Genomic DNA, 14,382 nt, shown 5'->3' with positions numbered 1-14,382 from the left:
TATATATGCCTGGACTGGGATGTTCCACTGCGGTGGAACATCCCAGTCCAACTTTGACTAGTTGATATACAGCAGGTTTTAGTGTAAAATATTAAACTTTCTGTTTAATCAGAAAGCTTAGATTTTGGACTAGAACTTTTATTTTTCTGCATACATTTATGTATAATCATATCTAAAATGATAATTATGTTTTACTGTTAAGCAGGTACATATTGTTAATTTAGCTTACCAACCAAAACGGTCTGAACGGCTTCGTTCGTTTCCTCCTCTGCCATTGCTAAAACTACAGGCAAACTACAACTCAGAAAATTGTAATCATCACTCACAACTTCAGCCAGGTTACGCTAATGCTATGGTTATCTGACAGCAACTAAAAACTGGATCTTACATGTAAATCACAGAAAATCCAAGTACTACATAAAACCATTAAAGAAGGTGTTTTAGTCACAGAAATGTCAGTCATACTTTATTTGGCAGTATCAGTGTGGCGTACATTTTTTTTATTGGGGTTAATATCAGCCCAGATTGTTGGTGTAGTTATCTGTGCTTTTGGCAGTGTGGATCGGTGCCAGGTGGAAAATTAATTTATCATCTCTATGAGGCTCAGCAGCAAAAGAGAGCATGAAAAAAAGAAAAAAGAACAAGAAAGTGTTTGTGAAAAATAACACAACGAATGAAGACAGAGAGTAAAAGTTGAACTACAGAATGAAAAGCAATAAAAGATTTACATAAATGCACATTTTATTTTTTTTATGTTACTTAAAGAATAGTATTTTCTTCATTAGTTTGTATTTCTGCTTAACTTTTTTTTTTCTTCTAAATTTTAGCTTCTTTTATTTTTATATTTCCTCTCTTCCCTCATCCAATGTGCCCGGTTTTATTTTTTGCTTAAATCTTCTTCCCTGCGTCCTCCTTTACTGTCCTTAATATTTTCCCAGTCCACACAACTCTTCAGTCCTCCTCTTATCTCCTCTCTCCTCTCCAAAGCTCCTTTTTCCTTCTTCTTTTCTTTTTCCTCATCATCTCCTTCCCTCCATTGACCGCTGATCTTAACTGTTTAATCCGTTCACTAAAGGGCAACTTTCTACTCCTTAGCTATTTGTCTTCAGCTCTTTCACCTCTGCCCCCTCAAAGAAAAACATCTCTGCTCGACCTCTTTGTTTATCTGTGTGTGTGGCTGCGTGTGTGTGTGTGTGTGGGCGCAGCGTGAGAGTAATTAAGATACTGATGGAGGCAAATCCACATGGGAACTGTGTCTGTATCTCAGAGCCAGTTGGAAAGCCATCCCCCCCTTTTTTTTCCCTTTCAGTGTTTGGGAGTATCCCACAGAGACGAGCATATCTCACAGAAACATAATTATTAAGAGTGAGTAAAAGTAAGAGCTGTTGATTCCCCTTTCAACAGCCCTACTCATCACTCTGCTTTTACACGACGCGTGCGAGAGACATCATCGCGCCACAGCGAAACGGCGGTAACTCTCCTGTGTCTGCTCCCTCAGGTAATCTGTCAAAGACCTGCACCGTGCAGGGCTGGCCCCCCAGCAGCCTGGACTCCTACATACTGGGCTGCGGCTACAACCCCAACAACACCGCGGAGGAGAATTCGGTCAGTTTGACGACTCGATGCTGATGGGAATTCATGTGTTTTCTGTTTTGTTTTGTTTTTTCTTATCTCAAAATGACTTTTTTTTTTTGAGTCTGGTATATGACTGATAATGTTGTTGCAGGGAGATTTTTACATCACCATCAAAGTCGGCTACACAATTGGTCACAGCGTTTCCCTTATTTCTCTGATGGTTGCCATCTCCATACTCTGCTTCTTTCGGTAAGGATTGTTCTCAAGCAAAACATCTATTTATTTTATCATTTAGAGCACAGTTTTCCAGCAAACTAGCATCCCTACGAACACTGGAGATCCATGGCTGCCTCGTTTATGGCTGTCTAGTTCTTGACTTTATTTAGTCCTTTATTTATTTATATTATGTGGAAAAGGTGACTATTTTAGCTCATAGGTTTCATTTTAACTCAGTCTGGGGTCTGTCTGGGGTCAGGGACTGCTTCCTTCAAAGAACCTGGCGTAAACCGGAAGTGAACGGCTTCAAGTTTATTACTGCCCTTACTTCTGTTGTGTCCTGTCTCCTAGCAACTGCGAAGTAGCTAAACATAAGCTAGTAAAACCAGTGGTTGAAATCTTGAGTTTTTTTTTTATTTATTATGCAATTAATCCTTTTTATTAATTAAATTAATAAACTAAAAAAATGAATTATGTTTTTATCCTCTTTTTTTTTAGATAATCATATGTGTATGTGCATATATCAAAAATATCACTGTGACGTCATCACAGGCAACCTTTAGAGGATGCAGACCCTGAATTACGACAAACCCTATGAATCTTTTTGCTTTTCAGTTTCATAATTGGGTTGTGTATGTTTTTTTTTACTCTGTTTCTTCTTACATATCCAGGTTATTATTGTTATTATTATTTATTTATTTTAAATGACCTAAAAGGTTCCTATCTAACCTATCTCAAAATTCTAATCTAATATGTTTGTCTTGCGTTTAAGTCTGTCAAAACTGCAGTAAGAAATTATTTGCACTTTTTTGTTTTGAATTTCTGATAAAGTAACGCCCATTATGCTTTAAAAAGATCTTTTTAAAGATCCCAGTTAATTCATTTGTCAAATGTGCCCAAGTTGTTTAAAAACCACTGCGATCGACCAGTAAAACCATATATTAATGCTCCTTCCCGTTATTTTCCAGAAGCTTAAGAGAATTTCTGAAACTTTGACATTTCTTGCATGAACACCGCAACGCTATTAGCCGTAAGTAACTAAACTCAAGCTACATCATATAGTGAAACCACTTAGTGGGGCGGACGATGTTTACATCATCCTCCAGTTTTGACTGTCTGTCTCGACTTCCTCTTAAACAATAACGCGACACTGATAAGTTTAGCCAGAGAGTGTTTGGCTTTTTTAGCAAGCAGCCTATTCTTCTCACATCGCATTTGTGCTGTTTGCACATGATGGGCTAAACAACAAGGCCTGTGTTTACTCCAGCGGGTCACGGAATGCCATTGGCCCGCGCCGCGCAGCAGAAACACAGGATGTCATGAGGCTTTGCTGTTTACGTTCAGCTTTACATGCAGCGATCGGGCAGCTGGCTGATGCTGCGCCGCATCTCATCTGATCTGCTCAGATGATCCGCCTGGCGGTTTCACACAATTAAACCAAAGTCATCTGCCTAACCGCTGTTTGAAAACACTCCGAGTGAAGAATTCGCATTAGTGGCATGTCGTCAAATCCTTGAAATTGTTCGACTCTGCCGGTTGTCAGCTTGGATGTTTGCACATCTGTTTCTGGCTGATAAATTTGCATTTTTCCAGGAAATCTAAATCTTTTATGTGTTTAACAGATACTGTATTTAGTTCTTGACTTCTTCAGGGTTTATGTGTTGGCATTCGGAACCGGCAACAGAACTTTGATTTACGACAGTCAATAGTAACAAACACTAATCTACTTCTGCTTTGCTTGGGTAAACTGATGCAGCTCGTCTAAATATAGACTCTCCTTTTGGATGTGATCTTTTTTCTTTTTTTTTTTCCTGCAGGAAGCTTCACTGCACAAGAAACTACATCCACATGCATCTGTTTGTATCTCTCATCCTAAAAGCCGTCACAGTTTTTATAAAGGACGTGGTTCTGTACGAAGTGGGCGAGACGGAAAACTGCCAGGCACCGGTGAGTAAATCCGTCCAATCAGCTGTCTGATCCGCCAAACACAGATCAGCCTGAACACATCGAGATGACCAACGATGTTTACAGAGCCGACCCCAGGCATATGTGAGTTAAGCGGCTGCTTAGGGCCCCCAAGAGCCTCATTTGATTTTATTTTGTAGTGATAGATTGCACATTTTTTTACACAGTCTACACGTTCTATCCCACGTTTTAAAACCAAAAACTATTAAACTTGCTAACTTGTTTACCGTGAATTCAGTGTCTGTAGATGTTACTTTTAAATAGTTAAATTAAAATGGCACACTTATAGATACCACTCTGCCTTTCAAAATGTGAATTAATTAGGACACCTTTTCTTGTTTGCTATTCCTGTAACAAGGTTAACATCAGTAGTCATAATAATACTGGTAAGATGTACACCACACCAAAAGTACTTAGTAAGATTTTGTATTTTTTTGCAGTTTCTAGTGTTAATGATCTATGTTCACTTAAAATAAGACAAAACTAACCTACAAGTAACTTTTCAGCAAGAAATAGGAGTTTAAGTCAATAATTCCTTGATATTAATTAATAAAACAGTTCTAGTTCCACGGGTAGATTATAAAACAACATTTTTTATGAAAGGAAAAAATCTGCCAATGTAACTAGTAATTTTTAACCAATATTAAGGAATTATTGACTTAAAACAAGCTCCTATTTCTTTCTAAAATAAATAGCTAGTTTTGTCTTATTTCAAGTGTAATAAGATATTAATTTAAACTAGAAACTACACCAAAAATACTTGGTAAGATTTTGTTTTTGCAGTGTAAGCTAATCACAAATGACACTAATAATAGCAGATATGCTACAGGTATAGTTTAGGCTAGGAATGACATAGTATCTGGTTTTGACATGTTTGTATGAGGGGCCCCGAATCAAAATCTGCTTAGGGCCCCAAAAAGGCTTGTGCCAGCCCTGCTGAAGAGAAATGTCCTAAAAAATACACAATATGTCAGGGAAACTACACGGTTAGTACATTTTTCTCCCAAATCGTTAATTTCCTGTGTTAGTTGATGCATCTTCTCTTTCAGACTTTACTGCCCTAAAAGTGTTAGCTCAGAGTTTACCCAACGTTTAGGGTGTAGCAGTGTTTGCAGAGTCTGTTACGCTCCTGAGCCCAAGTTTTCTAATTCTTCTATAAAGCAGGATGCTGTTAGAGTTCCTGTTTGTTTAACGCTGAACCTGGACCGCAGACACCATTGGCAATAAACTGCATTTACAGGTGCGATGTCTTCTTAGAAGCAGTTTGTCTCGACACCAGTGTTACCGCAGGCGCTAAGGTGGAGTCAGATAAACGTTTTGTGTCGTTTTAGTGCAGCACAGCTGTTTCAGTGGGACTCAGTTGTTTTTTTTTGCTTGTTTTTTTTTCCAAATCTTGCTTTGTCTGATTCATCTCCATTATCTCTACCTAAAATTAGGTCATTAGACTGTAAATAACCTGCTGCTCTGAGGGCTGATTGTTAATGGCTGAGTGGAGATATTTCGTCTAAGGGATTCCAGGATTACTCAACACCAAACACAGCTGCTAAATTTCGAAGATGTTTCTGAAAACACTTTAAAAAGTGACTTTTTATACTTTGGTTTAAGTTAGTTGGAATGAAGAGCTCAAGTAGGTCAAAGGATGTTTTTTTATGCTTGACGCCTTCTGTTTTGTTCTGTGCTGAGTCAGTCTCTGATTCACAAAGCAAAAAGCTCCAATGATACCAGCACAGCCGTCGAGATCCAGGTTCGCAATCCGAATATGAGAAACAGCAGGATTTTTTAAAATGTTTTACAAGTACAGCTATGGGTCATAAATGATGGAAGAAAAAAAACTTTAAAAATGAGGCACAAATAATTTGTTTGCACAAATATTATGTAACTTATACAAAACCTGACTCGTATTAAATTGCCTTATTTTTGCTTTATGAATGAAGGGAAAATGTTTCTAAAAATAAATCTAAAACAGCCTTTTCTTTGGAGATAACAGAATTGACATTTAACCACATCATCACAGAGTTGTTCTCACGCCGTTTTTCCTCCCCTGCGCCACAGTGACCACCAGCGTTCAGACAGCTGTGAATATTTCACGCTGTGCGTCATGGACGGCAGTGGTCTCTGATAACGGGACACTCTTTTCGTTTCGCCTGCAGTTTGTCCATGTGTGGCTCAAACGGATTTCTATCCGTTTCTTAATGCACGGCCGATGCCTCATTTAAATGAAGATAAAATGCATCAGAGCAGACAGATTAGCTGGAGCAGAATGTTCTGCTATAATCTGGTGAATCATTCCTTGCAAATGCCTTAAAGAGCCCGAGCTTTATTCCGCTGGGAGCCACCGCGAGGCTTGAAATTGACAGACAAATTTACATTTCAAAACATGATTTCCAATTCATCGCGTCTGGTTGTATGATGTAAAGGCATCTTAGGCAGCACTTTTCTTTGTCATAATGAAGAGTTTCAAAAATAAACTTTCATAAACTCCCAATTGTAACTACTTCATCTTTGCTCTTAATTATAATTGTGTTTCTACATTATTTAGGAATGATATACAGCCAGAACAATTAAAAAATAAGGATATTGATTTTGAGACTGGACAGAATAATGAATCTATGGGTCTTTTATTGTTTTAATTTTGATAGGACGGTTAAAGTCCACATGTGGGAATAAATTCATGCAAATGAAAATTCGGTAACACTTTATTTGAAGGGGTGTGCATAAGACTGACACGACACTGTCATAAACATGACATAACACTTGTTATAAACGTGAAGCAGTCTTCATGAATGTTTATGACTGCTGTCATGAAGTGGTAAATGATGACAAAAGGTACCAAAGATTCCATTAAAAGTCCATTAAAATCACCAACTTTGCGCTGAAATTGTCATTATTTACCGAATGTCTCTTTATGACAATAGTCATAAACATTCATAAAGACTTCTTCATGGTAATGTTAGGTGTTATATCATGTTTATAACAGTGTTATGTAGGCTTATGCACACCCCTGTTACCGAATTGAAGCTAATTCAACCATTGAGGCGTGTTGTTATTTTCTTCCTCATCCGAAAGGCTAAATAATTAACCGCACTGAGGAGTTGATATTTGAGGGAGTCAACCTTCACAAGTGCTGACATCAAAATCAACAACCAAATGAGAAGAATGTCTAAAATTCAGTCAGACAACACGCATCACATTCTGTTTGAACCACATTAAATTCCACGTGGCTCTAACTCTTTAAGAAAAGACGATAGCAAGTGGAAACAACAGTGTCATCGGCATAATGTCATCGCCATAATGACAAATCCTTTGTAAAAAGGAGAAGAAAAATTGCAAAAACAATTTCTTATGGGAATTAAAGTTCATTATTTCCGTCTTGAAATACATTTACATTGTGACAGCAGTGAGCCACAGGCTGATGCTTGTGTTGCAGGTGGGCTGCAAGGCGGTACTGGTCTTGTTCCAGTATGGAGTCATGGCGAGTTACTTCTGGCTGCTGGTGGAGGGCCTCTACCTTCATGCTCTGTTGGCAGTCTCCTTCTTCTCAGAGAGGAAGTACTTTTGGTGGTACATTTTGATTGGCTGGGGTAAGTGCTCACATGGCAGTCTAGCTTTTTTAAAGAACTTATGTGAGATGTTTGCAAAGTAAATGTTGATCTCAGCATCTCTGCACTTGCAGTATAAGATTCTGGAAATTTTCAAAGAGACGAACTAAGTTATCAAAAACATAAAACTGATTTTAACCTAAAGATTAAATGTTTCCTCTTTGTGTCAGTCATTCATTAAAATCCAAACTTTCTCACAGAAAAGCTGCCAGAATCTGACGCTTCTTGCTTTTACATCTCTCTTTGCCCTTTCAAAACCATTGAGACGGATGATCGGTAACCATGTTTTATTTTTCCCAACACGCCAATATAAGTAGGCTTGAATTGGTTTTTCCTAGCAGGATAATGGGGAGAACTCTGTGACTTTCCTGCAGAGTCCCCAGATGAACCAATACTGGCACTGAGATCATAAGAATCCTGTAAAAAAAAAAAGAAGAAAAAAAAAAAGATAAGCATACCCAAAAAATGCGTTACTGCTTCGGCTGTAAAGTAATTCAGGCATGACTTGCCCACTTATTAGGAGCAACTTGATGTTGCGAATGGTTTGTTTGGATGCCCGTGGCTGAAGCCGATGACTCCAGTTTGAGACAATGAATGTTGTAACTCTGATGATGTTACAGATAATTCTGTCTGCTGTCCGTTCACAGGGGCTCCGACCATCTTCATCTCTGCTTGGGTGATTACAAAAGCGTATTTAAATCCTCCTGGGTGAGTTGAGTGTTCTGCCATTTTCTGAAAACATCTTAGAAAACGACAACTTTTGGACACATTGTAGGAAAGCCGGTTCCCTGTAATTTAGCTGATGGTTTGACTGAAGACTCAACGTTTTTTTTACAACTGGTTAAAAATAAAGGGAGTCTTGGATTCTCCTGATTCTTAGACTCATGAAGAAGGACGCTTCACATAGGCTCTCACTCCATTTTTTCTTGCTGATTACATTTTTTTGGGTTATTTCGATCATAAAGCTTTCACACCTTAGAAGTAAACAGCACTGTTGTAATTAGCAAATGTAGGAGAGTTTCTTAGCGGCGAAACATTGAACCGTAAACTGGACAGTTTGCCAACTTTTCTCCAACACACTATATAAAAAAATGTATCTGAAAAGTGTGGCATGCATTTCTAATCAGCTCCCAGATGCAATAGTTTAAAAAATGTTTTTTTGTGTATATTATAAATGTAGTATTGCTTCCTGCTTTATTAACCTATGTTCTCTTTTTCGTCAGATGCTGGGAAACAATCGACGACGCGTCATGGTGGATCATCAAAACGCCCATCTTAGTTGCCATTCTTGTGAGTTACATCAAACGCAGGCTGTTGACGTTTCACGTTGATGCTCCCCGTTAACCAGCGTCCTACTTCTCTGTTCATCAGATGAACTTTTTCCTCTTCATTTGCATAATCCGGATTCTGCGGCAGAAAATGAACTGTCCCGACATCGGAAGGAAGGAGTCCAACCAGTACTCGTAGGTTTGCCTTTGCCAAACGTCATCGTGTCTGTCGAGGCAAAGGTTAACGTTCAGCTGCGTTTCCTGCTGTTAAAATTTGCCGTAAAGTCATTGTTCATAGTAAACTAAGCTACACGATACCTTCCAGATGCATTCGGGCATATTGATTTCAATTTTTTCATGTTATAAACACAGTTTGTATTAGACGTTTATGTAAGTAGAGCAACACAAAGTAATGCATAACTAAAACAGGGAGAGCAATGTGTATACAGGGTTGATTGACAGCGCTAAAACCCTCCTCCTGGCTCTGATTGGTTGTTTCTGACTGGTGTATTTCTGCAGATGGCAATAGGACCACAGGAAGGAAACAGAAAAGCTTATTATACTGTAACAACAGGGACAGTATTAACAGTAAAAAAAAAACACAAAGAAAAACATTGTTCATAAATTTTCCTCCTTCTGTTTCTGCTGCTTTCAGGAGACTGACTAAATCCACCCTGTTATTAATCCCTCTCTTTGGGATAAACTACATAATATTTGCCTTCATCCCCGACCACATCCACCCGCAGCTCAGGATGGTGTTCGATCTGGTTCTGGGCTCATTTCAGGTAACACACCTGATCGCTTTGCAAAGCTTGTTCCAAAGCCTGTTTGTCTTCATTTCAGCCAGACAGAAAGTCTTTATTTAAATAGACATTTAATAGGTGATATCAAGAGAAACACAGAATAGTGTGTTTTAATAGTTACTATTGTGCATTTGGAATAAGTTACTTGATTTACAGCAAGGGGTGTCCAAAGCTTGGCCCGGGGGCCATTTGTGGCCCTTAGAGGAGTTTTGTGTGGCCCTTGATGCAGTTCAGGAGCGGTATAAATGAGGCTGATGCAGATGGAGACTTTTTGTGTTTTTTAATGACAATTTTACATCTTAAATAGAATTTTTTAGGTACAAAACAAGTGTTTTTCTTTAATTAGCCTTGTTTTTTATTTATTTATTTATTTTTGCTTTCACTTTTAACGCCATCTAACAAATCTCCAGCGACGTTTTACTCAAAAACAGACTCAGTCACACCTAACAATTAAAGTGGGCTAAATCTCGCTGAGGGTTTTCAAAGACAGCTCTCATTTTTTGGGATAAACTAAAAACAATATCTTAACCAACAAGTTAGGAAACTGTACAACTCTGAGACCCTTTAAATTACGTCAGAGCATTTAAAAAGAAAAGTACAATAAGATTGCTTTTGCATTCTTAATAAATAACTGGCCTCTGAGTGTTTTCGGCTCAGCGATTTTGGTACAAAAGGTTTGGACACCCCTGATTTACAGTACTCCACTGGACATGGATGTTGAGAGCAAAGTGCAAAAATGGAAAGCCAGCGGTGGAAAATCCTCCCCGTTTATAACCGTTTTGGCTCAGAGCGCTATCTCCCGGGAACATGTCCCAGACGTCCGCATGATGAACCTCCTGTCTCAGCCTGAAGTTGGTCTTAATCTCGCCGTCATTATTCATGCGCAAATATTTGGAGCATTTCCCTCGGCTGTGCTGTGCAGCGCGGCTTTCTCTTCCTTCACCTCTGCGTCTCTCCGACAGGGCTTCGTCGTCGCGGTGCTGTACTGCTTCCTGAACGGAGAGGTGAGTAAGTTCAAACAAAGTTTTTTTTTTTAGGTGTTTGCTCTTCTCATTTAAAAAGCCAGAGAGTCTGTTATTTTTTAACCCATCCCTCCTCCTCCTCCTCCCCCCTCTCCACACTGTTTGCTCTCCCGTTCGGCCTCCCCTGCAGGTGCAGTCTGAGGTTAAGCGTAAGTGGCGCAGGTGGATGCTGCAGCGGTTCCTCGGTGCAGACACTAAGTACCAGCAGCCGTCCATCGGGAGCAACGGCAACAATTTCAGCACCCAGATCACCCTGCTGACCAAATGCAGCCCCATCACGCGGCGGGCTTCRGCCTGCCAGGAGCACCTTTCTGCAATCTGACCCCCTTCTGGTTTTTATTATCGGTTAACGAATGTGTGACTCACACGTACTGTTGCCATACACTGGGTGTACAGAGGCCATGATAATCCTAACATGGATTTTCAGTTTTTTTGTTGTTGTTTTTGTTGTTGTAATCTTATATGCTGGCTACGAAAAGCAACAGGTGCTCAGTGTTTTTTCTCGCCAGAGCACAAAGTCATCTGACACCTCTGACAACACTTTCTTATTAATGAAATGTAAAGAAGGTATGGGCCTTTTCTTTTTTACTTTCATTTTTTCCAGATTATGTAAAAGCAGCTACGATCACAGAGAGAGATTTCGCTGAACTGCAGCGCGGCTGACTACTGGCACAAGGTCACCGACTTTTCGTTCCAACGTGAAGCAAGATTTGTAAAAGAAAGGAAGAAGGATGTCCCTTTCTTACTTCAAAATAAAAGCCTCGAAACATTTAAACCTAGGAACAAGACTGTACATATCAAGAATAATTGCAAAGAGTTCTGACAAAAAAAAAAGAAAAAAAGAACTGAGATTCAAGCTGATTTGTTGCCTTTGCTTGACAAGCAACTTTAGACAGATTCTGTTGTGGAGTTCAGATCTTTTTTTTTGTCCAGTCAGATCAACTTTCTTATTGAGGAATGCAAAACGGAGAGCAGGAGGGGTTTGGGCCGTGCATGTTTGAGCCAGCATGTGACTCATAACACACTAGCTATGAAGGAGTGGATGCGGAGGCTGAAACAAGTGGTGACAAGGATAATAATCGTCTTTCGAACTTAAAAGTGGCACAAATCTACTTTTGTTCCTTTTCAGCATGATTGATTTGGTTGATTACGAGCATTTTCAACACTCCTGGATGCTGTTTTTGGCTGCTAACGCCCGAGTTTCCTGCACAGCTCACATGCAGATGACATACAGATCAGCTGTCATGCACGTTGGACACTTAACAGAGTGCATAATCAGAGAGGGACCTGTTTTCACTACCTATAGCTGCATTTTAATATTGGCTGCTCATTCATTCATACCTTGGATCATGTTTAATGTGGAGTCATGGTAAGGTGGATACTTCATTTGGACCCAACATGAGTTTGTCTCCTTGGTGATTGTTCTTGGTCATCATGGCAGATGATGCTACAGATCAAACAAATGGGACAAACTTAACTGAGAAATATTAGCATCTTAATATCATGAATCTAAATCGTATTTTTCCTCTGCAAAAATACTAATATCCAAGGGAAAGAAACACACATTAGTACCAAAAGCGCCACATTGACAGTATCATTAACTACTGGCTCTTTGAATGAATTGTGAATTATAAATCGATGATTTATGTTCTGAGCTTGAATAACAATTGTATCTCCTAGATAAGATTGATTGGATCTCATGACTGTGATAAATACGTTCTGATAAATCGAAAACAAGTGACATTGCACTCGATTATTAAACAGTAAATGTCTGCCTTTCAGTATAATCACATTATATACACTTAAGCAACTCAGAGGCGGCAAATTCTCAGCTCAGCATGTGAAGAAGTCGTCCTGAATTCACCTTTAAGCTAACGGAGAAGCAATGTTGGCTTGTAAAATGTTGATGCAGAAGAATAATTTTGTTCCTAAGATAAGTAAAACTGGACCAAATAATTGTAAAGAATAAAATCTAGTCAATCTCAAACAGGGGCTGTCGCAGGCTAGTGATTACATGACTCTTAGGTGTCTGCATTGCTCTACAAACTACCTACCAAGGAGGCAAAACGCTAAATTGTGACTCTGTTTAGAATCAGTCAAAAATAGCACAGTGGGTAAGAAGTGTTTTTGCTTTGAGTGAGATTTAAACGACTCACATGAGAAAAAGGGAAAACAGCAGCTATGTATCACTAAGTATCACTTAGTGTGAGAGTTGGCAAAAAGGCCAAGAAAATAAGCAAGCCTGAACTCAATGTTGACAACAGCAATACTGGCTGCGGCGTAGCAACATGCTAACACAAGCAGGGAGATCTTCCTCTAGCTGCTCTGCATTTAAAAGGAACTTAATTATCGTTTGCTGACTGATCATCCAAAGAGAAGCAAGAGGTTAGGTTTTTGTTGCAAAGGGGACAAAATGTATGGACATCGGTGATAGGACTGTTCTGACCAGGAGTCACTGAGAAGGAGGCGTCCATAGCACAGCTAGCGTACTGGATGTGCTTATCCTGTCTGTGACAGTTTTATATGGACCATACGCTCGGCTGAATTACTGCCGGATAACATTCCAAGCTCCGGCTTGTGAAACTTTGTTCAGATAACAGAGGCTTTTAGTTTCTGGACGGAGCAGATGTGTAACATCGGTGAATGCTGAAGCCATCTTCTGTTGTCTGGACTGCATGCATAAATGGCTTAGTTGTGGTTTTTTTTGTTAATATTCTGTACTGTTGTTACCATTTGTTTCCACTGACAGTTGTGTACATTGACATTGACAAGATAAGTTGTCATTTTTTTTCATCTGTTCATTGTTTCCAAAGGATGAATCTTTTTTATATAAAAAGATGAAAATGTTTTCCTCAGCTTCATTATAATTCCATTACGACTCCCTTGTGAGTTTATTTAATTTAGGTTTTTTTTCCTTTAATTTTAGGCCAGGTTTCTAAACAGCTCTTTTACAAAGGTTTTACAAATAGAAATATGAAAAGTGTGAAACATTCATTATGATCACAGCTTCAGGTCCAATTTAGCAGATAGATGCCAATTTTTCTTTCCCTATTCTCATTTGTAAATAACTCAAGCCTAGTTAGAGTGGATGGACATCGTCTGTGAACAGTTGATTTTACAATTTCTAAGTCAAAAACTTGCAAATGACATTTATGTTTTGGCTTTAAGAACTTAAACCCTGACGTCTGCTGTCTTTGTTATCATCTTAAACACTGAAAAAAGAAAACAGGTGAGCCAACTTTTAAAAACAGTTACCCGTAATCAAATTAAGTTTACCCAAGTAAATGTATGAAGTTCATTAAGTTGTCATGTTTAACAAATTACATGTAACAAATTAACTCTTTGTTTTTAATTCGCTTTTTTAAGCTTACCAAACATCTGAACAGAACTGCTAGATCAGTGGTTCTTAACCTTTTTTGAGGTACCGAACCCACCAGTTTCATATGCGCATTCACCGAACCCTTCTTATCCCCCCTCCCCCACCCACCGCCTCCCCTATGCCCCTCACCCGACACACAAAATACTTTGCGGTATTCTGATATAGTAATGTAATTATATTAGTTGTGTTACCACCCCCACGCCAGTAGAGGCAGTACCAACCCCGAAAAGATGCGACTACTCCTTCAATCAGGGCTCCTCCGCAGCTCTGATTGGCTAAGCAATGTAACGTGATCCTCTGCAACAAGTGATGGCAAAGCGGGGCGCGTCATCACGACTTTACACAAGTGGGTCTTTACCTCTGCGGCAGAGGCTCCGCCGAACCCCTGAGACCGACTCATCGAACCCAGGTTAAGAACCACTGTGCTAGATTTATACTGAGAATAAATTGCTTAGAGCTTAACTCTATATCCTAAGTGAAACATTTCAAAAGGGAATTGGTTGGGAAAGATTTCATGTTGCAGTATCAGACTAAATGTAGCTTTTGCCGCCACAC

General features: G+C 39.2%; 1 protein-coding gene across 1 annotated transcript in view; it reads left to right on the top strand.

Annotated features, from left to right (window-relative positions):
- Positions 1 to 13,303, top strand: part of LOC103478866 (vasoactive intestinal polypeptide receptor-like) — a 26,140-nt gene extending 12,837 nt beyond the window's left edge. Inside the window, exons 5-14 of the mRNA XM_017310161.1 lie at positions 1,499 to 1,605; positions 1,727 to 1,824; positions 3,609 to 3,738; positions 7,184 to 7,337; positions 8,003 to 8,063; positions 8,579 to 8,645; positions 8,727 to 8,818; positions 9,279 to 9,408; positions 10,389 to 10,430; positions 10,579 to 13,303. Coding sequence (XP_017165650.1) covers positions 1,499 to 1,605; positions 1,727 to 1,824; positions 3,609 to 3,738; positions 7,184 to 7,337; positions 8,003 to 8,063; positions 8,579 to 8,645; positions 8,727 to 8,818; positions 9,279 to 9,408; positions 10,389 to 10,430; positions 10,579 to 10,770 — 1,073 coding nt within the window. The 3' untranslated portion in view covers positions 10,771 to 13,303. The remainder of the gene's footprint in view (positions 1 to 1,498; positions 1,606 to 1,726; positions 1,825 to 3,608; positions 3,739 to 7,183; positions 7,338 to 8,002; positions 8,064 to 8,578; positions 8,646 to 8,726; positions 8,819 to 9,278; positions 9,409 to 10,388; positions 10,431 to 10,578) is intronic.
- Positions 13,304 to 14,382: the final 1,079 nt, after the last annotated feature.

Source organism: Poecilia reticulata, linkage group LG17 (assembly GCF_000633615.1).
Source record: "Poecilia reticulata strain Guanapo linkage group LG17, Guppy_female_1.0+MT, whole genome shotgun sequence".
NCBI lineage: Eukaryota > Metazoa > Chordata > Actinopteri > Cyprinodontiformes > Poeciliidae > Poecilia > Poecilia reticulata.
This window is presented reverse-complemented; position numbering and strand designations above follow the sequence as displayed.